The 25252-nt window shown below is 38.3% G+C and overlaps 1 protein-coding gene across 1 annotated transcript; it reads right to left on the bottom strand.

Moving 5' to 3' along the window:
* Positions 1-687: 687 nt before the first annotated feature.
* rictorb (RPTOR independent companion of MTOR, complex 2b) lies at positions 688-25189 on the bottom strand. Its single transcript, XM_079486550.1, has 38 exons — positions 25115-25189; positions 24942-24989; positions 22983-23080; positions 22158-22222; positions 21555-21686; positions 21118-21181; positions 20673-20799; positions 20418-20587; positions 20229-20296; positions 19456-19523; positions 19088-19170; positions 18857-18944; positions 18663-18753; positions 18181-18247; positions 17950-18030; positions 17773-17873; positions 17511-17676; positions 17275-17376; positions 16728-16774; positions 16510-16645; positions 16201-16400; positions 13545-13671; positions 13240-13404; positions 13062-13138; positions 12721-12799; positions 12387-12496; positions 12205-12292; positions 11822-11914; positions 11581-11687; positions 9238-9509; positions 6756-7767; positions 5571-5748; positions 5321-5405; positions 5037-5240; positions 4751-4903; positions 4148-4271; positions 3786-3924; positions 688-3218 (listed from the first exon to the last, which is right to left on the bottom strand). Exons 1-38 carry the CDS (start codon positions 25161-25163, stop codon positions 3144-3146), a joined length of 5139 nt encoding a protein of 1712 aa, XP_079342676.1. The 5' UTR covers positions 25164-25189; the 3' UTR covers positions 688-3143.
* Between the last annotated feature and the right edge of the window lie 63 nt (positions 25190-25252).

Below are 25252 nucleotides of genomic sequence, written 5' to 3'. Positions count from 1 at the left end.
GGAGAAAATTAGAAAAACTGAAAACATAGAAAGGTAAAACCCAGCACCGTGCACAGGTCTCCTCTGACGTGTCACAGCTGCACTCAGTGACTTTGATTAAAAGTTATACTGAGTAAAGGTTTATGAAGAACAGAGAGAGCTTAGTAGTTGTGATTTAGGAAGTTATTAGGTTTAATTTGGTCTTATTTTGTGATCGAATATTATAAGCAGGAAAAATTGTAATGGTAAAGAATTGTAATTCAGACATTTACTATAGTAACCAGCAGCATACTATATATATTACAGATATATATACTGCACTATAGTAATTACTATAGTAGGATTTAAAAGCCCTTAAGGAAAGCAACCTAGATTTTATCAGTGTGAGTGTAGAAACCATGTTGTTTTGGCAAATTTGTATGAACACAGTTCCACTAGAAATACCATGGTTAACTCTTGTTATACTGAAGCAACACTGTGGTTACAATGTCTTAACTATAGTAGCCATTTTATTTGTTTTAATTGAAAGTTCTTTTCATAAGGGACCACTGTAGTATCTGGGAATTTTTCTACAATTTACTTAAGGACATCCTATGGTATAAGCTATAGCAGGGCCAGTCAAGCATTTGTTCATAATTTACAGTTACAACTGTACTAGATTGTTTCGCTGGGTTTATACTCTAAATTGTGAAAAATGAAAACACGAAACAAGTCAATACATTTTTATTTTTATTTAGGATGCATCCCTTTCATTAGATTGTTTCACAAGGCTCATAAACTATCACCCCACCCCATTCTCAGAGCACATTAAATTATACAAGAAAGCCCATTATTAAGAAAACATCAGAAGTATGTACAACAGTTTGAATGTTTCCCTTCAGGAAAAAAATATAAATAACACTTGCATCTTTCTCTGCAATTTCATTATTAAATGGTGCTTAAATGTCAGTGCTCTGCAAAATCATGAGTGCACTTACAGAAAAAAATCATGGAAAGGTGCAGTTTGTTTTAGCTTTACAATGAACAAATGTACATTTAAAATGTATGGCTTTCCTTTACACCTTAAGCATCAATAATGATGGACAGAACAACCCCCTTCAAAATAATTGGAACTTGGTCCACAAATACGATTGCTTAGCACTTTTTGCCGCTATAATTGGGGAGGTTTAAAAACACCAGTGCATTTAATACCAGCATTACAATACAAAATCCTTTAAAACAATGGCTTAAGGTCATCCTGATGGGTGCAAATACCCCCCCAGTGTGTTAAAGACAAAGCAAGAACATGATTAACACTGTGGAAAAAGATCCACAAAGAACCACCTTGCGATATCACCACTTTCTGAAACTAATAGCTTGAGCACAAGTAACATGCTTTACTCTCCGTTCAACTAAGGACATTATTAGGGACAGATTCCCCTATCATAAAAAAGTAATGATTTTATTAGTGGCTTAATGTCCAGATAATTTTACCAGCCAGTACATAAATCCAAAACATAATATTAAGTTTAAGCAGCATCATATGAGCCAGTATCACCCATTGCTTTTGGAAAACTCAGATGGGGACATGCATTATAAATTTGACCAATATAAAAAAAATATTATTACAACTAACTCTTACTTAATCTCTCACAAAATAAAAGGGATGGTTAAAGTTGACGCTTAATTCAGAAGCAACGGCAGATTAATTTATTTCTATAATAAATAAAAAAGGTAAATGTCATGAATTCTACATGTAAGTCAAAACAATGAAAGCCTTCTTAGTATCATGAATGGCCCAGTTGAGAACAAAACATTACCGTCCTATTCTTTTAACAAGATGCAGATAAAATGCACAGCCAGATTGCATAGAAAATGATTCATAACTGTAAGTTTAAAAATACAAATAGGGAATTTTCATTTTTGGTACTGTGCTAATGCAATTTCAACCAGATTGACCCTACCCCCCCTAGATTTAAAGAACATTTCAAAACCAAAATGGAGAATACTGTATAGTACTTACGGGCAGTAGACAGTTAGTTTCAAAAGCATCTCATAACCGCTGACTTGTGTCATAGCACAAACATGGTGTAATATTGTCTTTTTCTTAACAAAAACAAAGGTGACCGATTTAGTTGGAAATCATTAGACTGAACCTTACAAATAATTGAAATAGAGCAGAATAAAACTAACTGCTAAACAGCGAAAAATAAATGCTTGAAATATTTTAAACTGACTGACAGAAATAACACATCTGTTTTTAATCCAGACTAATGGGCTGGAAATGAAGTTTGAAGGACCTATAGAAACTGCTTGGACCAAACAATAAATAAGCATATAAATAAATAAATATCTTGTTTACGATTGGTTCAAACCTAGAAATTTTTTGGATGACGTTTCAGAGGTCAGTTACAGTTATACAATCATACAATACACATACTGTTGTAAAATTGTGTAACCATCAAGTATGTTTGAAACACATTTGCCTTGGGGTTTGGTGACTGCAATGTCAAGATAAGAATCGAATAATTAGAAGAGATGCTTCCACGAGTCAGATACAAAATTTAAATAAAAACTAGCAGTTACTCATTATTATTTTTTAGTGATGATTGTCTCGCAGAGCAGTCGCATCAGAACTAAAGCCGAGGGTTTGCTCATTCTTGACGCAAAAGCAACTTCTTAATATTCCTAATACTAACAGCCAGAATTATTTAAAGTGAATTCAAGAAAGAGAAACAACCGGAATGTTGTAGTGTCAAGAGATCCGCTCGGGATAAAATTCTTTAGTTACGTGCAATCCGACTCACATGCCCTTAAAAACGACAATACGGGGCAACAAGATTTACTCAATTTATCCTAGAGTCTTAAATTTTGTTTGCAATATTTTCCTCCAATTCAGTTTCACTTTCCATCGAAAAGTTTGCGGTTCATATTTGTCAGTCAAAAGGATTATTTGGTTACAACATGCACCACAGATGCATCTGAGCAGTGTTTTTGTTCAGGTCTGTTTGTTCTCTTAACGTACCGCTCTTTCTCTCTGTGGAAATATCCCACATGTTTCACTCAATCCACCCAAATCTATTTCACTTGTCTCTTATACCATGAACAGTTTAAGTGCACAGGCAGGAAAATGGATTGGCAACTTGGTGTATCAAGGAAGATAATAGTGTGAATCCTCTGGAGAATCAGGGCTCTGATGGAGGATCTATAGTGGCAGACTTCTTGGGCTTTGACAAAATGCTCTCGGCCTCCTCATACATCTGCAAATGGAAAAATGAAATCAAGCAGTTAACCAATATACCGAACAATTATAATATTACTCACTAAGGCTCATACATCATGTTATAATGAAATACAAAGTAAATCTGTGGTTTGAAACTTGCCTCTAATATTTTTAAAACATGAAATATATATTTTTTAATGATACATAATTGATAAATTCAGCAGCTTCCTGGAGAGCTTTTAATGCAACCTGTGCAGGTTCACACAGTTCAAGTTCATCCAAAAATTTAAATTATTTCATCATTTATCTGCTCTCTTGTCATTTTAAACCTGTATGACTTTTTCTGCAAAAGAAAGAAATAATATTTTGAAGAATGCTGGTTATCAAAAACCATTCCCCCATTCCGTCCCCATTGAATCCTATTGCATGGACACAAAAATGTAAGTCAATGGGGCCAACGGTGTTCTGTTACCACCATGTTTTTATTAAATTTTCTTTTGTGTTCTGCAGAAGAAATAAGTCACACAGGTTTGAAATGTCAAGGGGGCGAGTCAATTATGAACAGTTTAGACTGGTTTGACATGAAAGTATTTATTAACAATACCGGAATGAACTGAACATCTTGGAAGAGTTCCTGTATGAAGCGTCGTGAGGCCAGTCTAAACATGCAATGAGCCAGCAGGTAAGAAACTTCAGAATACAAGCAGATGTCATCAAACGCATAGGGAAACTTTTCCTTGATTCTGAAAAAAAACAGGGATAGAGTTTTGAGATAAGGTAGAAAAATAATACTTATAAACTCCTTATAGTTTTCCCAACATTCGAGAATTTCACTTCACATTACAAAAATCAAAACATAACATACATAATGTTCTAAAAAAGAATTTCAGTTCAAAGCATTTTAAGAAATGGATTAATAAATAACAGCTTCAATAACTTCGAGTCAATGTGGATGAGTCATCTTACGTGAGGAGACCGGTCTCATTCCCTTTGGTCCCCACTGAGGAGCTAAGGTTGATGACCAGTCGAAGCACCTCCTTCCGCAGAAGAACACGGCAGGCTGGAGCATCCTCTGGAATGTTTTTAACTCCTGAGAGAGATGGAAAACAGATAAAAAGTTTATCTCAAACAACAAAAAATACAATCTGAATCTAGTTAGAAATCAGAAAGAGCTTTATTGCCAAGTGTGCTGGGAGACAAAATCAATTTGTCTTAGTTACAGAAGCTTTCCAGTTTCCAGGAAAATTATATCAATAACATATGTATAATAAATATGAGTATATATAGTTGTGAATTGCAGATGTTTTTATTGCACAGTAGAAGAACATTCATGACGTTCATGACGTAGATGGCCTGAGGGAAGAAACTTTTCCTATGTCTGGCTGTTTTGGTGCTCTGTAGCGCCGACCAGACGGCAGCAGTTCAAAGAGAAAATGAGCCTCTTGCAAGCTCCCTTCGTTACTTCAAGTGAGGGTTCACCCAAAAATAAACGTCTGTCATAATTTACTCTGTAAGCTGTATGACTTTCTTACTTTCAGTCAAGCAATTTTTTCACAGCAATTTCCTTACCAAGCACAAGCTCAGTGCTGCGTGTGCTGCCACCAGAGCTCTGAGAAACAGCATCACTGCAGCAGGAAACCCCAGAGAACTTGGACTGGGACATCACATCAAGGTTATGTATCGTTGGATTGCACCATTCTGAGTATGGAGCATCAGCATAGTCTAAAGTAAAAAAACAAGCGTTTTATCAGTATGAGCAAATTACTTCATGATGACTGGGGCAGCCAAGCTCCAAAATGACACAAAAATATTTCCTGTTAACTACAGTATGAGAAACTCAAAAAAAGTATCTTACCTGGGCGGTTTTGGGTTGAAGTTTCTGAATTGCAGCCGAGCACGTGCAACCCTGCGCAGTAAAGGCAGTTCTCATCACTGTGCTCCTGTAGGCCGGTCTCCTCCGCACCCAGCAGCTGCTGGTGATCTGTCTGGCTCACGGCGATCAGCTCTGTAATACTCAACTGAGACCTTAAAACAGAATGTCTAGAACCTTCACTGGAACCTGGAGACAAAAACAGCAATGAGATACTAAAACAGGGTAAAAAACAGCTATCAGAAATGCACAACCACTAAGGTCCTCACCATCCACATCCCCAGAGAAGAACTTCGCTGATCTGTCCTCTGACGGTGGACTCGTTCTCTTTTGAAAGTACGGTATGTCTTTAATCTAGACAGCAACCACCGGAATTCAAGTAAGGTTCAGTTACAAGTTTAGAAAGTTGTTTTGCAAAGTCAGAGTTGTTGTGTGGTCATGAGAACATCTGCTTTTGTGATTGCATCACCCAACACATGTTAATATCAGGATTATGGAAAATAGACATGAAGTTTAAACCTGGAACATGCTGTTGATGTCCATTGGCAGTGCAATGCCGATGTAGTCGTCGGAGTTGCCGTATGTGGCACTGGAGACCATGGAGCGCACAGAAGAAGAACGCTGGAGGGACGTCTGACTGATGGGGCTCAGAAGATCCTCTTTATCCAGAGATGCAAAGCTCAGAGCCTTGAGAAACCTGTGTCCACAGAGAAAACGACCACAGGAAAGAGATTAGAGAAGTATTTAGAGGAAGCAGAAAATTGGGAAGAAGCAGCAAGACAGAGAGAGGTTTCGTATATGGAACTATTTTCTGTACTTTTGGCAGGCTAACAGATGAATGATAGGATTGTAGAAAAACTGTTGATGAACGATTCAGAGTGTGAGCAGCTGGTCTTTAATGGCTGCCTCATGCAAAGACAAACACTCTCTACATGCTTCTTGGATCAACTGAGGGAAGGTGGCTAATGTGGTTCAGGAATTTCAACTGGATCACACAATCAGGAAACTACTTGGAAATCTGGGACAACGGGGATAATGGTTGGGTTATCAAGTCATGTTAGAGCCACTGTAGATTCAATGAAGATAAGATTTTATTTTGTTCTATTTTGGCGAGGCAATTTGAAGGATTGAGGAGTCATGGTTGCAGAGAATCTGGTTAAGGATTGGGCTGTGGATAGAGAGGCCAGGGGATGCTATTTTCAAAATTTGAAGTGGATGTTCAAACAGAAAGTGGGAGGCGTCGGCCTGGGTGGTTCTCCACGCACCGTGGGAGCAGAGATCTGCGATGGGGCCTGCTCGAAGCCTGGCCCAGACATCTGAAGCGCTTTTTAGTATACCTGAGACCATCAGAAACAGAGCATATTATTTTGAAAGGGGATCAGGGATTTCATAGGGGGTTTTTGAGGTGTCAGTTCCCTGCAGACGGAGGGTAAAAATGTCCAAGATAACTTAAATTCATAAAAATATGCTTTGATTTCGTAAGTAAGCCCATAAATGTAATGGGTGAAAATACATGGAAAGCTTTTCAGCTGGACAACCACGTATGACTCAATAACCTGTTTTTAAGTGGAGGAATATGTAAACACTGTGTAACAACTGATAGCTATCAAAAGTAAAAAAATGGATGCATAAAAAAACTGTAAAATAAAATGCAAAAAGTAACGCCAAAAGGGAAAATAAGTTAATCCCCCCAATCTGCTTTACCTGCGTGGTGTGAGTCTGGAGTCCAAGCTGCCGGTTTTCATGGTGATGGCATCTGTAAAAAGCACATCTTTGGCGGGAGAGGCCAGCGCCTCGCTGTGGGACAGGGAAGAATGGATACGCTGCTGCTGCAGTCTTTTAAGTGTAGCGTAGCCCAGCGCGTCCCGCTGGCTTGTGTACATGAAGCTGCAGTCTGTCAGGCTTGAGATGGTGGTGACCGAGGGGGATTTAAGGGACTGGGCCCTGCGTGGCAGGGTGTGCGAGGAGCCAGGAGGCATCAGCAGCACTGAGTTTGATTTGGACAGGGGTAGGTGGTTGGATTGGGGCGTGAAAGAGTTCAGTGTTTTGATGGTTTGGGTGCTAATGACTGTGTTGAGACTAATACAATCCGTGTCATTGGTTGATGAGTCCACGCCGCCCACTGTCTCCCGGGATGGGCTGGAACTCATTGAACTGATGCCGCTAGTGGTCGTATCTGTATTAAAACTCTGACTGCGGCTTTTGAACTGAGGGCCGCCTCCAGAGGTTGAGCCATCGCCGGCCAGCCTTTCCCGACTGGTCTGCTCTCGCTTGCAGTCTCCACCAACGGTTTTGTGCAGACGTACCTCTTGATCTCCAATGCTAGATGTGCTGCCCTCGGTGTCTGAGGTCTTGTTACCAACAAAGGAGGTCTCCAGACTGACACTGGGGCTCTTCGGAAGATGTCCGTCAGCAAACACAGGACTGAACATATCTCCCTGAACGGGCGAGTACATGGATGGCTCAGTGACCGTGCGATTCCTTCTGAGGCCTCCGAGTGTAGGCTCGCCCTGGAGTTTAGCGCTGCCGCCCGTGCCTTTGGGGTCGCTGGTACTGCGGAGTTTCTTTCCAGAGAGGGAGATGAGGAAGCGGTTACGCACCAGTCTACTGGAGGACAAGATGGTAAAGGGGCTGCGGTCCTTTGGAAGTTTGGGCCTGAAGTACAACGGATGGTCCTCAGGACTTTCCAACTTATCGTCATCCATGATGTACATGCCTGAAGATAGGGCAAATAAGCATTTTTTGTTGAAATGTAACACATCTAGGTTAAAAGTAATGACGGAAAAGTACAACCTTAACGATGGCACACTCTATACAAGAGAACATGATTAGCTCAAAAATATTGTCAGTGAAAGGTGATGCAAATGAAATAAAGAATTTATTTGAATCAATATCTACAATGTTATTTTCATTAAATCATCAGGAATTCAGGAAATTAGCTGGAAAGCCGCGGAAAAATTACGAGACCATTTTCAGTTTTTCTGAAATTACTATTTATATGTATGCGTTTAGGGTAAAATTATTGTTTTGGTTTAATTCTGTAAACTATTAACAATATTTCTCCCAAATTTCTAACCAAAACATTGTTCCTATTTGCATCTATTTTCAGAAAATGAAACCAGGTCAAAAAAACTGATGCTCTGTATTTTTTGGATAAGTAAACCAGCTCATATTCAAGTTTGAATGGTCTCTTATTTTTTTCTGCAGCTGTATAAACACAACTAGCCACCTTAACCAATAGGCCACAATGTTTAAAGTGTTAGCTAAGAAAAGCTTAATATTTTCCCTCTGTCAGTAACTGTGAATCAGGCTTATAGACTGTACTCACTCGTCTAAAAACAAACACAGAAACGGACTGAAGAAAAGAACATTCATGCTTCTTCTCCATTTCATGTCTACTCAGTTGAACACATCTGTGCATGACTGTAAGCCCAAGTATCTTATTAAATAAATTCTTAAAAGATAAGAATGAACAGGAAGCAACAAGCATATGCTCTATAAGAAAGAAACACATCGACCTTTTGCTCGAGGTGGTAACCAACCGATTAGCAAGTACCTAGTAAACCTTGGCAAATGCTGTAAAACACTAAAATGGCACAGCAACACCCTGGCAACCACCCAAAACATCATAACAACCTACAATAGACGGTTTTAGCGGCAACAACATAAACAAATGTTACATGGCCCTGACTTAATTTCCGGGTAGATATCCGCAAATAATTAATAACTATCAAGTAGTTTTAATTTAGCTTAATACAATTAATATACAATAAAATATCCATAAATAAATATGGATGTAAATCGGGACAGGGGTGTGCGTCCGATAGGGTGTTAACACCCAAATTTTGTGCAAATTCCTTTTTACTGTAGATGCATTATTTTGTTACATTCACTCACATTGATCTAAAAATATTAAAAAAAAATCATTTATCCAATGTGACTTACAAATGAGAAAAAACTTCATAACATTTCACAAGTGTTACGGTCATATTTACTTTTTCAACACTTGAATAAAACCAGACAAGCAGAAACCAAAGATAAGACTAACAACCTGAAAAAGATGCTTGTAATACAAAGATATCGGACCCATCTATGAGGTGGTATGACTGACCTCCTCCCAAGTCTAAACCGCAGTGTTGTAGTAAGAGCGATGAGCAATAGCTGAGTATGTGGAAACAGCACTTACTGGGCTGTGTTGAATCACTCTCGCTGTTATGTCTGGAGCCGGTGGACTCCGAGTTCAAGCTGAGGGTGCTGGGGGCTGAGGACAGCTGGATGAGGGGCTGCTGCTGTTGTGGGGTCTGCTGATGTTGAGGGTTGTGATGCTGCTCCACCTCATCCGGCACCACAGGCCAGAGCTGCCTGCGATTGTGCCTGACCGCATCCCAGCCATGCAGTTTCAGGAGCTCACAGCCCTGCCTCGTTTTAGAGATGAGCCCCAGAACGTAAAGACATGTGCTGAGAAAAGATGAAAAGGTAGAAAAACAAACGTATGTAAAAGCAAAGTACAGAGTGTAAAAGGAAAGAATGCAAGATTGCCACAAAGCAGGAGCAGCTGAATGACACAACTGACTGAGTCATTTAGACACACATGGCGGTTCACGGGAAATCATTTTGAAACTGTGTAAGTCTTTAAACTCTTGTTGTTAAACTGTTGCAAACACTAGTGTATTAACAAGAAGTGAAATTTAAGATTGCTTAACGCCAAAGCCACATTTTTGTGGTTTCATTATTGAGAAACAGAACAGTCCAGTATAGTATTCTATAAACAGACATTACATACTCCAAACATGAAAAAGAGGTTCAGGAATTTCAAATTCATTTTTACAACACCAGTATTTCAATTGATTCCTTATTTTGGAAATTTCATGTTTTGTTGTGCACCACACTTCACATATTTTAAGGTATAAACATGTGTAATTACAACATAGAAAGCACATCTGAACATGTTTGAGATGACTGCGTGTAATGTTGCACAACAAAACAGGAAAGCCTTTTATGAAGGGCTGTGCAGTACGAAAAACTCTGCATGTGCTAAGAATACATTACCAATGTTGGTTTAGCACATGTTTACACAAGATTGACACAAAATGTATGCGTTTTGAAAACGGGTCTCAAAGTGAAATGCGAATTACGCGCACGGGATATGGCCAAAACAATATGCCGGTTTCCCGTACTGTGAGCTCTCGCTGCTCGGCTATGTATGAACTTTTCCCTAGCAAAAATTGGATTTGCTGCATCAATAAGACCAGTGGAAACACACTATTTACATTCGCCAGACTTTAAACACACATATATATGTCGACCAACGGTATTAAAAAAGCACTTTTGGCTTATAACAGTGCATGTGCCAAGGCACGTCCAGTTTCTTTACACAACAACATCGCCATCCACTGTCAAACTACATCGCTTTTATCCGTTTTCCTGGATCCATGTAAATGCAGACCATTTTGATAACTTTGTCATGTGTAGGCGTGAAACTATTCAAAACAGTGACTGGGTCCATAGAGCCCTGTGATTAACACAATGTGGAAACAGGAAATGAATAACAGATGCATCTATGTATGAGGACATGAACACATGAACTCCATCTCCAGAGCTGATCTGAGAGTTTACTTTCATAAGAGTTTCATTGTTAGAGAAAAGATATTGTCAACCCGCCAAAATAAAAGTCTGGTAAACTTGATCCAGATTAAAAACACTACATTGTATTAATATATTTACTATAATAAATTGTAGTATTCTAGCAGTAAATTGATCAACTGTTAACCTAGTGTTATAATACTACAATTCACTTATTTACAGTATACTTATATTTACTGAACTAATATTTTATATATATATATATATATATCAAATTATATATCAAAAACACCATTTCAGTTTAGCATTGTGAATAATACAATAGTATACTACAGTATGTGGACAAATGTTAAAATGATTGTATAGCAAAATACTGGAAAACACAGAACTAAATTATATGGCCCAAATTTTCCCAACTATAACATTAATGTCCTTTGTCTGTTACCTCAGACAAATAATTTTTTTACATTTATATTTTTTCTAGTATAACAAAGTTTTATATTTCTGCTACAACTGTTTTGCCTGTGATACAAAACTTTCTGTAGCACCAGTGCTACATGTAAAAAAAAAAGTTAAAATCACAGCCCTGATTTTATGTATCGTTAACAACATTTCTTATTTTACTCATATTTCAAAAGCCACCGTTCTTAAAAGCCATTTGAAATTTCCCAAGGCGATTTAGATTTTCACGCCTAGAAATGACATCATCACTGCACAACCCTATTGGTTAAAAGGGACGACAGCATTTGATACATTTGCAACACATTTTGAGGTAGCATTAAAAAAATATATTGATCGAATTGATAGAAATGATAGGAAGAGCTTGAGTGGGGCGGGGCAGAACTCAGCAAAGTACAGTATCTTTGTCCAACCTAAAGGCCTTTTCTAAATGTTGACATATTTGGACGGTGATTTCCAGCCTGAATTTGTAATCAAGACAACATACCCCCTGATAGACAGAACCTCGCAGTCATGGGCAAGAGCAACAATATCTGGAACCACATTCTCTTCCTGTAGGAGGTTCAGCCCCCAGTTAGATGTGCCGATGTTTCCCTTGAAACAAAAATATTTTAATAACATTATACCACACTATAATGTGATGAAGAATTGAAAAAAAGTATTCCAACATGTAATACTCTCATAACACAAATACCAAAAATATTCTTCACACAAACACAGAAGCTCACCAGGGCCCAAAGAGCAGCTTTGAGCTGTTTTATCCCCTCCCATTTGTCCAGTACTGGGCAGCGGACTGTGTAGCTCAGATCTGGAACCACATTCTGTCGAAGACAGAAAACAAGTATTGTGTGTCCCCTTCTGTTTAGTTTCAAAATAATTTGTTAACCAACTGAGATAATTTGGAATAGTCTTATAATAAATATACTGGAGCTTTAACATCTAACACAGAACTGAATGTATAAAATAGATATATTCATGAAAATTTTTTTATTTAGTTTGTGTACATCTGAAAAAATGAAGACTTCAGGAAATGGCATGAGGGTGAGCAAATGGTCATTTTTATATGACACATTTCATTTATTCCAGTCATAAATTATTTTAAAACACATACCTGAGTTTCTATTAAATGACAGCCTGTTTTATCATGTACAAGTTGTCCATACAAATGCACAGGAAGATAAACACTTGGCCTTTGTAACCTGTAAGAAACAATTTAGATGAGTCTTAGACATTTCAAATGTTACTAAGAACAAGTAGAAAATTGTTGGATAAGATATAAATGTTCACCAAAACCTTTGGTTGCTTCGTCGCACATAATTATCCCCATCTACTGGTTTCTTGTAAGTAGTGAGTGCTTCATTCAACTGCTCTTCTATGAGGTCCACATATTTAAGGTTATATTCCTACCGGGGGACAGAAGGGTATTCACCGAATAAATAATAACAAACAATTAATGGGTACTAAAAGATTAAGCTAACATCATGTAATCTATTTTAAATGACCACTAAAGCCACTGTTTGTGAAAAGAAACAAAAAAAAGCTAAATATCATTTATTAATGGAATTATGAGTTTTAAAAACCTAAAGTCACATCTATTAAATCCAAAATAATGGCAAAGATAAAGTACCTTCTGCCACTTTTCTAGTTGTTTAGTGACATATCCCCTCTCATTTAGATAGGAGAACCCCTTTGGAATGGACAAGAACCTAGAGACGAATGACAGATCATCAGAGAAGAAACAGTTAATCGTACACAAACCTTGTTGGAATTTACTGTGAATGAAAATTCCCAATAGGCAATGAACAGTATGTGTCTTGACAGTTAAGAGTGATGCATTCAAAATGGCAGCCGGCAGCAATGGGGAAATTATATATTTCTTAAGGGTAACACATTTTTAGAGTTAACTTTTAAACAGTTCTTCAGTTGTGAAGAGGGGTTATAAACTAAACATTTAAAAATATTTATTACCGTAGCAGCAACAGCACACCCTTGTCTCCCAGATGAGTAAGGGCTGGTTTCAACTGAATCAGAGCATGAAGGTTTGCCTACAAATGCAAGAACGGAATTGAATGTTTTAAATAAAATCAAAATAAACATTTGTGTTCTTTATATTTGTATTATGCATTTTTAGAAATGTTTACGTCACCTTATCTTCACAGGCCTCATCCAGTATGTCCAGAGCCTCAATTGAAACAGCCTTGTTGCGGTCGTGAAGCTGAGTCACCAGCAGTTCCATCCCCCAGTTGCTGAAGAACTCCACGTTAGCTCGGAGTAGTACCCGCAGATGTTTGGTGGCGTACAGCCTGCCATTCTGTGTCAAAAGAGCGTTAAAGGAACAACATTAGTGATCCTGCAGCATAAGGGAAACTATTTAACTGAATATATTTTTCTAATCATGGATAAATGGTTTAAAGTCAAACATGAGCAAAGAACAATGGCTCTTTGTCTTACGTCAGTGGCAGCAGAGAGAATCTTGGAGAGGATGACTCGTGCCAAACCGTCACGACTGTAATCCAGTGTGGAAACGATCAGCTTCAGAAGATGGTCCTGGTTCTTCAGAGTACACAGGTTCAGTAGGCTACCAAAACAAAAGCATTTTTTTATAGGGTCAGTGTCCATTAGACAGAATTTACAAAATACTCAAAAAAGAATATATATATATATATTTTTTCACGTATATTCTCCAGTATCTGTACTTTGGAGAGTCTTTACTCTACTTACAAAGCATAATACCATACTTTTTACTCCACTACACATCATTTCATGAATACATATCATAAAATGTTTTTATAAAATGCATAAATTAGAACCTTAATATTATTATTTTAGTCAAAAATGTTACTTGAGTAAAAGAAAGTACTAGATTTTAAATGTACCTACGTATTAAAGGTAAAACAGTAAAAGTAAAAACGTATTAATGAAATGCAATGGAGTAAAAAGTATGATATTATGCTGTATAATGTAGTGAGGAAAGATTTTCTGAAAATTCAAGATGTACTTGAGTATAAATACTGTCCACCTCTTGTAACAGATATCGATTTATATAATAAACCTAAAAATCTTAAATAAAAATTTATGTATGTATGGGGATCTCAAAATGACATCTTTAATCAAGACAATCAAAAACATAAAAAACTAAGCCTAAAAGGTTTTTATTACTACCAAATAGTTAAAAGTCTAAAGCACAGAACCCTAAATCAAGTCCTACCCTAAAAAATTAACTGGTCATCCTTATTTGCTTATGTAAATGTCAAAATTAGACATCTAATTGTTATAGACCATTTCATCGGACACGTCTCCAGTTAACTTTTGTTCTGTTTTTGGCTAGTGTCTAATAATATAACTAATAATATTTAATTGAAGTTAAATCAATACTTCGCATGTGGTTGATTATCACAATTGTCTGTTACCAGTGTTGTAAATAATATCGCTGTATAAACTTCCCCTTGGGCAGCGCAATACACAGAAATTTGTTGACCAAGCTGATGGAACTAGCGAATGCAGAAACGTTGTTTAGATAGAAACCATGTCTTTCGCAGGCAGGGCGTACCGACCTGAACACAGAACTTACAGAATGTGGTTGAAGCCGCTATGAGGCTGCTCAGGTAGCAGCGGCAGTAGCATTCATGCGGTTAATAGTTGTTCTACCACTGAGAAAATGTCAGCCACATTATTTGAAATACTACAAAGTGTTGCTTTAATATTAATTTATATTATTGTATTATTATTGTATTAAATAAACTATTTGTTGAATTTTGTTTGTTTTATGAAATGAAAAATTAATCTCAAAATCGTTTTTTTTACTCACCCACATGACGTTCAACGTGTTTTAAGACCTCCCGGCATCTTGAGCGGATAGTGTCTATAGTAGAGGTCTTCACGGGTCCACTTAGATCCGAAAACCCGAGGTCCGGCCCGAGACCCGAGTGGGTTCGGGTCTAAAAGATTCACGGGAGCTTCGGACACGGGTCGGGTATATTATTAGTGTCTTCGGGTCTCGGGTAATATAAAGTAAAAATAGTTTTGCTTAATTGACCCGAGGAAGACCCGAACTATCCTGTACAATAACAGCGCGTCGCTTGTGTGTGTGCGTGTAGTTACCAACTCTCCTCCAACCCTCAGCCGATCGGTTGAAAGCCACGCAAATCTTCAGAAAGTCGCGGTGATCTGAAATCACCTTAGAATTGAAATCCCGAAGTTTCCAACGCTGCAGGGGTTTGCACTCGATGTAGTTACCATCGTATTCAGGAAAAACATACTTGCACCAGGCGACCAGAAGTAGATATTAAAAAACTTACACATTGTTTGGGACACATTGTTGAGACAGAATGTTCGCGCGAGTGGTTGCCATGTCGTCACTTATATAGATTTGATTCACAACCCATTTAGCCTCAGTTTGTGCAATTTGCCAGAGCAAAACAAGAGGATCAACGTGTTCATTGCCATATCAATTTCATTAATACACGTCGGTTTACATTCAGGTCTAGTCGGGTTTAAAAAACATATACGATGGGTCGGACTCGGGTCTAACGTTATCTGGTCTGTCTCGGGTCGGGGCTTTAAAATAAAAACGTTATCGGGTCTGTCTCGGGTTCGGGTAAAAAGTGATTCGGGTCATTTCGGGTCGGGTAAAGATATTTGGACCCGAGAAGACCTCTAGTCTATAGTACTTTTCTGGTCCTTGACAACAATTAAAACCATGATGTCTATGAGGAAATTCTCTCGGATGTCACCTGAAATATCTTTATTTGTGTTCCGATGACGGTGGGAGGTCTTAAAAAATGTACGCCATGTGAGATGTGTGAGACACAATTTTGATTTTGAGATGAACTTTTCCTTTAAATAAACAATTTGCTGAATGGGTCCTGTAGTTTGGTCGCATTTAAAGAAATCGTACGGTACATTGAGCTTGGTATCTCAGTATAATATATTGGAGAGACAAGTTTAGCCAAGTAACGGTTCTTCTCGGATTCTTTTGCTTGTTATCAGAAATAATCTATAGGCACACTTTTGTTTGCGAATGTGTGCCGGAAGTTAAGGGCCGTCCATGGAGCTGGTCATTCATTGCGAATTTATAACCCTTGGTTCTGCCAGGTGTTACACTAACCTTTGGAAGACACTGCACTTCTCAAGCATCTTAACACCCTGCGGGTGGGCTGAGAGAGTGCCCAGGAAGAGGAAGTAGTGTTGGCTGAGGGTGGTGAGGAGGCCATTGCTTTGCAGACTACGGTCTGGCTTCAGCCCTGAGGACGAGGACAACCACTGCACAATATCCTTCACCAGATCCTCAAGATAAACTTGACCATCCTGAGGAGACAGCAACATACAGAAAATTATTCAGGTCACCATTTCCTGATGCTCAGAAACCGCATGACAGAGTAGAGTACTGTTCCTTTAAGGCCCTTTTTTATCTCACCTCATCTGACTCCAGCAGGAACTCAATGAACTGACAGCCCACCACTGTTAATTGCTTGGCCTTGCTGTGATCCAGCTCGAGGCTGGCATAAAGCTTACTGCTGGGCTTGTAGAAGAACAGCAGCCTTCGCACAAACCTGAGAGAGAAAGAGCAGCTTTTACAATAATGAAGGCCAGAGAATAGCGTAGGAGATGTTCTCGCCTGTCGCCTGTGCTTACCTGTGCATCTGCTCATCTTTGTTGTTGCGAAGGTTAACATTTGGCCACTGCGGCATAAATGTAAATAACAAAAAGACAGGTCATTGAACAATTATATGATGTATGAATATCCATTCACAAAAATATTTTTCTAACATGACTAAAACGCCCGCATGAATTCAAAACGTTAAGCTTTTACATTAGATCCATAGTGACAATCCAAATTCAGAAATATCTGTAAATATTTTTTACTCTTTTTGTCACATTAGACCAAGTCTTAAAGTGATAATTCCCCGCAAAATTGTTTCCCAACCCTCTAATCATTTCAAATCTTTAACTTTCTTTCTTCTGCAGAACACAAAATAAGATAATTTGAAGAAAATTGGTAACCGAACAGCACTGGCACCCATTCACTTCTACTGTATGGACACAAAACCAATGCAATGTAACAACATCCTTCAAAATATCTTCTTTTGTGTTCTCAAGAAGAAAGTAGGTCATAAAGGTTTGAAATGACAACAACATTTCTTCCACTTTAAGGTGGATTTAGGAAACCAAAAGCTCTCACCTTCAATATGGTACTGATCAGGATCCAGTTCCAGTCCAAATTCTGTTTATGATAGAGAATCTGGCTCTCTTTTAGATTCAGCATTAGAGCTTCCTCTGTGTCCTAAGAGCACACAAATACAAATAACTGATAACCTGACACTGTTACACAAAACAACAAGGAACCTTCAACTCGGTTACCAGCACCATTATCTCACACTGGCCATTAGCACAAATCACAAAAACACCAACAAATACCTTTATGACAAAAATGTCTCTCTGGGGTCTCATGTGCTGGTCCCGACAGCCCTGAGCGGCCAGTGACTTGCGAATAATTTGGTCCAGGTAAAGACTGCTAGGTTTAGGGCCTCGTTTCTTCCTTTCGTGAAACCGCTTCAAGTAATTCACTGCAGCGCTCGCCCGTCTGCGAATCATAACCAAACACAGCTAAGTCTTCATCAAAACACAGCGCCGGTGCTATTTGTATCAGCAGCTATGAAGGACAAGACAGTGAACTCACAGTCTTTTCTCCTGAGGAATATCAAAAGAAGCAGCCATGTTTATCAGAGTGGGTAGACAGTGCAAGTGGTGACTGTGGGAATGGGGGAGGATGGTGTTGGCCTGAAAATAAGATGAAGATTAATCACACTCATTTGAGATATGCTTAAGCTACATTCTGTTGATTCCAGAATAATACCATATGTAGGAGTTCTCCTAAGAGGATGGTCGCACGAACGGCAATGTTATCATCGCTGCTAGTGATCACCTCAACCAGACCCTGCAAATAAAGACAACAGACTGGTTATGTAAAAAAAAAAAAGCGTTATCATATACATTAGCCTTACAAAATATTTCTCCATGTATAACAAGAATCTCACATCAGGGGAATAGACATAAGCATTTTTGTCAAGTTGACGTTGTAGATTACCTCTAAAAGTCCACTTTGGATGAAGGCAGACAGCAGCAAGGCGAGATAGTTATCCATTAAGTCAGGTCTGTGTGGATGCAAAGAACGCAAACACGTGTCAGATCAAGTCAATGCTTTTCAGATTTATTTTACTTCATGAAATACAAATATGAAAATCTGCTTTTTGCCATCCCAAATGTATAAGACTTCATTTCTTTGATTAAACACAACAATTTTGTATAAAAAAAAGTACAGATGTATTAAAAGCACACACAAACCTCATATGATTCTATTGAGTTAATATAAGTCTTCTGATATGAAATTACTGTTTGAGAAAATGCTTTTGTTATATTTGTATTTATATAGATTTTTTATATATTTCAAATGTTTGTGTGATGATTAAAACAAATCAATCAGCATGTCAAATTCAAATATGCCGGCACATTAACAACTGGGAAAACATATAAGATAACATGACGGCATAACCCTGATCAGATTTTTACCTGGACCGCGCCCGATGCGGAAGTATGATTTTTGCTTCGGAGGCTACGAAACCATCTGAAAGTCTCCAGGTGTCTTGAAACCTACCGGGGTCTGGAACACATGATGTCATTTCTGTCACCGTGATTTAACGTAGAATGCAGTAAAAGTAAATAAATAATGTCAATCAGTGCGAGCAGACAGCGGTAGCACTCACCCACACTGAGAAGAGCTTCGATAAAATCTTCTGTCGCCACGGGAACGGGGAGTCTGAATATATCATACATCACCTCCAGCAGACCTTGCTGTGAAGAGATTGAAGTGTTAAAGTATCTCAATATTATGGGCTTGAATGACTTGAATGCTTAATTTTTAAAAACAAGAGGAACAACTCATTTGATTTGCATCTTATGTGTACAGCAAGCTTTCTAATAATATCCCATCATACCCTAACTTCCATGTTTGGTATACACAGCAGACCAATGAGAGACTGGATCCCAGAGTTGCCTGACTTGCAGAGGTTAATGATGCCTGGAGGGACAGCGGAACACAAACGGTTCAGTTAAAGTAAAATATTTCTCAACACAGCCATGATATACATCTGCTGCATGACAGGTTTGTACATGAGGGAATTCAAGGTAAAAGATGCATACTGGTTAAACTTGTTTTTATTGAGAATATTATTAGATGCAAAAATCATTGGTTTCCTGTTACTTCCTGAATGCATGATGGACTAACTAGATATGACGTACTGCATCCTTTGGAACCTCAATTCTGATTTATTCTTTTCGTAAGAAAGTATTAAAACATGCTTACCGGACCACGAGCGAAAGGATGCAACAATTGCCATCTTACTGGACAGAAATCGAGCCTCCCGGTCTTCCCTGTTAAATAGAAAAACACACAACTAAAAAAGCTGCCAAATCGAGATATATGCTTGTATTTTCAAGCATTTACTTTGCAACATTTAACTAAAACCATGAAGGGTCTTAAAAGGATAGTTCACCCAAAAATGAAAATTCAGTCATCATTTGATCACCCTCAAGTTGTTCCAAATGTGTATAAATGACTGTTTCATTGAAATCAGAGAAAGATATTTGGAAGAATGTTAACAATATTCAATTCTGGGACATCATTGACTACAATAGCAGGGGAAATAAACAAATTGTAGTCAAAGGTGCCCCAGAACTGTTTGCTTTTCTAAATTCTTCATAATCTCTCAATTGTTTACACGAAACTTTCCTACTATGGTAGTAAATGGATTCCCAGAACAAATTTTGCTAACATTCTTCCAAATATCTTTCTTTATGTTCAACAGAACAAAAACATATACATATAACATATGTTATACAACATTTTTGGATGAACTATCCCTTTAAGACCGAACACTTACATTATAATGTAGTCATTAAGCAGACGGTTTTATCCAGAGCGACTTACAGTACAAAGAGTTCAGGGAGCAATAAGCGACATGTCATACAGGAGCAATAATACAATAGGTGCTAATACAAAGTTACTAGTTTCAACAAAAGCTCGACCACTACCTGTTGAGAGAAAGAGAGAAGGTTAGTGTACACTGGAGAACTTACTTGAGTTGACCCTCTGCTGTGTCTGGGTTGTGTCTGTAGTGAAAGTCTGTGTAAGGTGCCAAGATTTGCTAAAACAAAGAAACAGAGTTACTTTTACAATGTGTGCTTATAAAAGACCACAACCAGCTAAAGCAAATATTTGGCCGTTGGTGAACATTTGGTGAACATGTCCCACCAAGATCTCCATACCTCTAACTCCACATCTGAGCGAACATATTGCCTCGTCTGCGGGTGGTTGAGCAGGTGCAGGATGGTTGTTATCAGAGCTTCATTGATGCGACTGAGCTGACAGTCGATTACATTCTTCAGTATGGTGCTGAGACCACCCCTCTTAGCCACAATCTCTGGGTTCTCCAGTGCTGCGTGGACAAAAATAAACACGCAGGGGCTCAACACCTGTGTTGAAATGTTTCAGAATGCTTCTTGAATACAGCGGGAACCCACCGAGTTCACAGATGATGGCGATGCAAGCGCGAACCATACGGTCCCGTTCCTGCAGTCCGTCATTGCCCACAGCGATAAGGGAGTTTGCGACCGAGCTTGGGAAGAGCAGGGCGTTCACAGTTATCATCTAAAAAAGTGTGGGAGATAAAGTATTGTAAATCAGTTTTTACATAGATTCAGGGCTATTTTAATCGTCATTAAAGGAACAGTTCATCCAAAAATGAAAATTCTGTCCTTATTTACTCACCCTCAAGTTGTTTCAAATCTATATACATTTATTGGTTCAGATGAACACAGAGAAAGATATTTGGAAGAATGCTTGTGACAGTTCTTTGCCACTATTGACTACCATAGTAGGGAAAAAATTGTTTGGTTACACAGGTTTGGTTTGGACATTTACACCGATTTAGATGCACCCAACGAGAAAATGTCAGTCTGAACTCACCTTTCTTACTAGCCTGAGAGCTTGTGTGCGCTCCACCTCATTACTCTGCTGAATGTCAATGCATCTACAGATAAAAAGATCATACAGTACATTAACAACCAATGCAACTCTTAATGCCGAAATCACATGTGATGGAGAGGATGAGTATTACTTCTAAATGCCTTCTGATTCATATTCCCATGCAAGATCTGACACGCGCAGAGAAAGACTTCAGGCTCAGTTATGCACCTACATTTACATTCAGCACTGTGCTTTAGATTGAATTTAACTGGACTTGACTAGCCCTTCACATGAACTCTAGTTCTTTCTCACACACAGAGGGAGATCCTAACAGGAGATGATTCACAACTCTACGTGGATTATCATCAAATCCTGCATGTGATGAAAGAAATTAGCAACTACCTCACTATTCTTTTCCAAATACTAGATATACAAACCTGGAGATCAAGTAATCCACCTGGAGACGCAGAACTTTCTGAAGTATACTACAGTCTCGAATGAGGTAGCGAAGGGCACGCAGGCCAGCCGCCCGCACCTCCTTGGCCTCATTGAGCAAAGCCAACCTGAGGCTGGAAAAGAAGCAGATTTAAAGTGACAACATTCTTAAAAAACTGAATTTAAGTAAGGTCCAAGTGAATCTTCAGCAGAAATGTAGGATGGTACTTGATTTTTAATCCATTTGATTGGATCATAAAAACTAATTAAAAAAATATTATAATACTTATATTTTAATTCAATGCAAGCTAATACAGTCTTGATGATGTTAGCAGAAATGGTCAGTCCTTCCACAAATGGAGAAAGTTACATTATTAAAGGTGAAAATAATTTCGTGAGAACAGCGTGCATTAATAAATCACGCAGAAACTATTCATTTCATTTACATTTAGTCAAATTTTGGCCTAAAAGTTTGATTTTATGATATTGAAGCATAATATAACGGCAGAAAAAAATTATTTCTTTAATCTTTCTTCTACCTTCATAACACCTTTGTGAAAACCTTACAACTTATGTCAAGCATATTTGTTTGCTTCATGACTCACCAGATAATAATTTCTTCATAGGTAAAGCCAAACTTTTCCTCTGAGTGGCCGACATTGCAGAGAAGCTGGATTAAAAACAAACAAGTGATTATTTATCCGTCTTGGCTACACGTTGAGACATTGATAGCTCTTTTAAATGTCAGTCTCTAAATCTCAACCTCAATCATTACTGGAATACTTAAGGGTATTTGACACGGAGTAGAAATGTGGAGGGTGTGTTTTTTTATACGCAGATAGTTAATTCAACTGACAGCTCGGTTGGCTTGATAAAACCTGTCGGACGGAAAAAGCACAATATTGTACTGCTTACGACAGCGGCACGCATGAACACCTGCAAAGATCTGACAAATCTGTCATAATTTATCAGATGAACTCTCCAATGCAAGCAGAGAGTGCCAAGAAAGGCAATCAGATTTCTTCAGTAAATTTCAGTATCAAGTCAGTGCCACTTATGACCTTTCTTGTTTGTTTTGTCAGAAAGATAAGGAATAGATTTTGATGTGCTAAAATAATCTGCTGTCGCAAATGCCAAACTTAACCAAATACTGCACTCTAGTTCTCTAAGGCTTTGAAAAATATGGCATCTGAGCTTCAATTTAATTGTATAGCAAATATTTTATGATGCAGAAAAGCTGCTTCTCTGCTGCCAACTAAATTTGATCAAACTCTGGTAAGAATTCACATCCAGAACTGTGTCAATGTTAAACAGATGCCCCAGATTGGATACAACTTTCTAATAATTGGGCTTTTGGCAGTTAACACGATATATTCCAGCATTCCTCACTCTATCGCAACACCTGCTGCTTGTTAATGCCAATGACAAACCTTGACAAAGTTGTTCAGGTGGCCAAGTTTGCGCATGTTTGAGACACCCTGCTGTTTGGCCACATTCTGGAGGATCTCTCGCATGTTCTCGGAGGAGTCTAGAAAAAAAGAGGTTGATCAGAAATAATAAGTATGCAACTGCATCATTGCCACTGATGGTAAGCTTACAACTGAGAAGGAGTAAAATAAAGGATATGATCACATAATGATTCGTAACATTAAAAAACACAATTATTAAGAGCACAAAGTGGATTAACCTGACCATTAAAGCATATTACACAAGACTTTAATAAATGTGGACATAGTGGAACTTTCTGACATCAAACCAATGAGGAGATAAGCCGCTAAAATAAATCTCCTCCATTTCATAACACAGTAACAATGGCTTAACCAATGACAGATTTGAGGAGTGCTTGGCAAACCCATTATTTTGGCAGTTCCGATTGGTACCACTAGTTGTGCGGAAATATAGCACTTTAGCTTTTAACAGGATGAAATTGAATATCTGACAGGCGTTTTCCACAGTAAATGGCTGAAATCATATTAAGTCAGTGTTACTACCTCAGGCTGCTGCTTTTTAGGAGTTCATTCAAAGAAATAAAGCACTTTATGACTTATTTCCCCCTGCAGTCGCACAGGAAGCTGTTCAATCACCAGGACTAAAATAAAACAAAACCTACTAATTGGTTCACAGACTCCCTGATGACTCATCCTACTGGGACCAGGGCTTGTGTGAATACAAGTATTTTAGGAGAAAGGCACAATTGAAGCAAACATAATGTGTGACAGTCAAAACTTGGTAAACACAATGCATAATTGTTGGTGAAATGCAAATCTATGAGATTTCAGAGAAAGGGGATTTTTTAGTCTATAATTCAACAAACCAAGTCAAGATTTATAACAGATCAAAATATTGCAGTTTTAGTTGCATTGGCAGGGCAAACGTTGTAGGTTTGGTTTCCAGAAAATACACATACTGAAATAATAAATGATATTGAATGCAGTCATTGTGGGTAAAGCATCTGCCAAATGCATAAACGCACAGTAACATTTCTTAGAAAAACATTGCACAATCATGACCGACAGTTAAATAATATTAAAATGTCATAACTTTGTAAGAAACTTTAATTTATACTGTACAATTTCAAATATCTCACTGCAATGCTTAAGTCGTAATAAACAACACAGATCCATAACGTTGCGAAACAAACATCAAGATTCCGTGGTAACGGCTTATCTCAGCAAGGAATCTGCAAGCCAAACCCTCATTTGTTATGATGACAAATAGCAACAACCCTCTGAATGGATATTTAGACCAACATCTTATTTACAGTACCCGGGAACTCGTGTGCACATCAAAACAATGCACATAAATTGAGATTCACAAGGAAGCTTGACAGCCCATAATAATCAAATACTGTCAGCTGATGAATGAGAAACAGTAAGTCAGGACTGAGCATGCCTCACATCATCAACAACATAAAAGAACAGCAGCAGAATTACTATAATAAAACATAAACCACAAATCTAGCCACAAGTATCACTAATGTTGACATATTTTTAGTTAAGGTTATATGACACATTACGTATAAGCGAGTTGAACACGCTTTTTGCAGCAAAACACTGTTGTTTTTTTCATTCGGTGTTGGGCATGATGAAAAGTTGTACGTGTAACTTTGACAAACAATAAAACGCATCGCGATGTTATCTAACACCAGCTATTTGTATGTTTTGGGAAACGTTACAATTGTATCTAAAAGAGGATTTCGTGCTCGAGGACTGAAATGTGTCATGTTTACTCAAGGACTGTTTCAAAATCTAGTAAACTGTGTTCCTTAACCGCATATTTTGACATCATATGCACATCTGAAACGTGCGAAAATGATACATTCCCAACACGCCTACGCTGATCAAAAAATGCTGTCGAGGTGGGCAGTTCAGTGGGTTCATCTGACTTACCCCTTGTGAGATCGAGTGGTACATTTTCCTCCCCGCTGTCATTTCGTCCTGTTTATGCAAAGACAAGACGAAGCATTGACAAAAATATAAAGTTAAGATGTAGCGGATGAGCGTGGCATCATGTTATGCTGACGGATCTGTCAATCGGCCAAACAGACTCGGTTTAATCTTACCTCGCATCCGTATACTTCGGATAGGACGGCCTCGGATGCTGACCGCCATCTTTCCCAGAGACGTTCACAACACCGGAAGCTTCGTGGTATATCGCGAGGACTGGGTCGAGCGCAGACTGTTGTGTCTGTGTTTACTGC

This window comes from Barbatula barbatula (genome assembly GCF_947034865.1).
Source record: "Barbatula barbatula genome assembly, chromosome: 22".
NCBI lineage: Eukaryota > Metazoa > Chordata > Actinopteri > Cypriniformes > Nemacheilidae > Barbatula > Barbatula barbatula.
The sequence above is the reverse complement of the archived record's forward strand: the minus strand, read 5'-3'. Positions and strand labels throughout refer to the sequence as shown.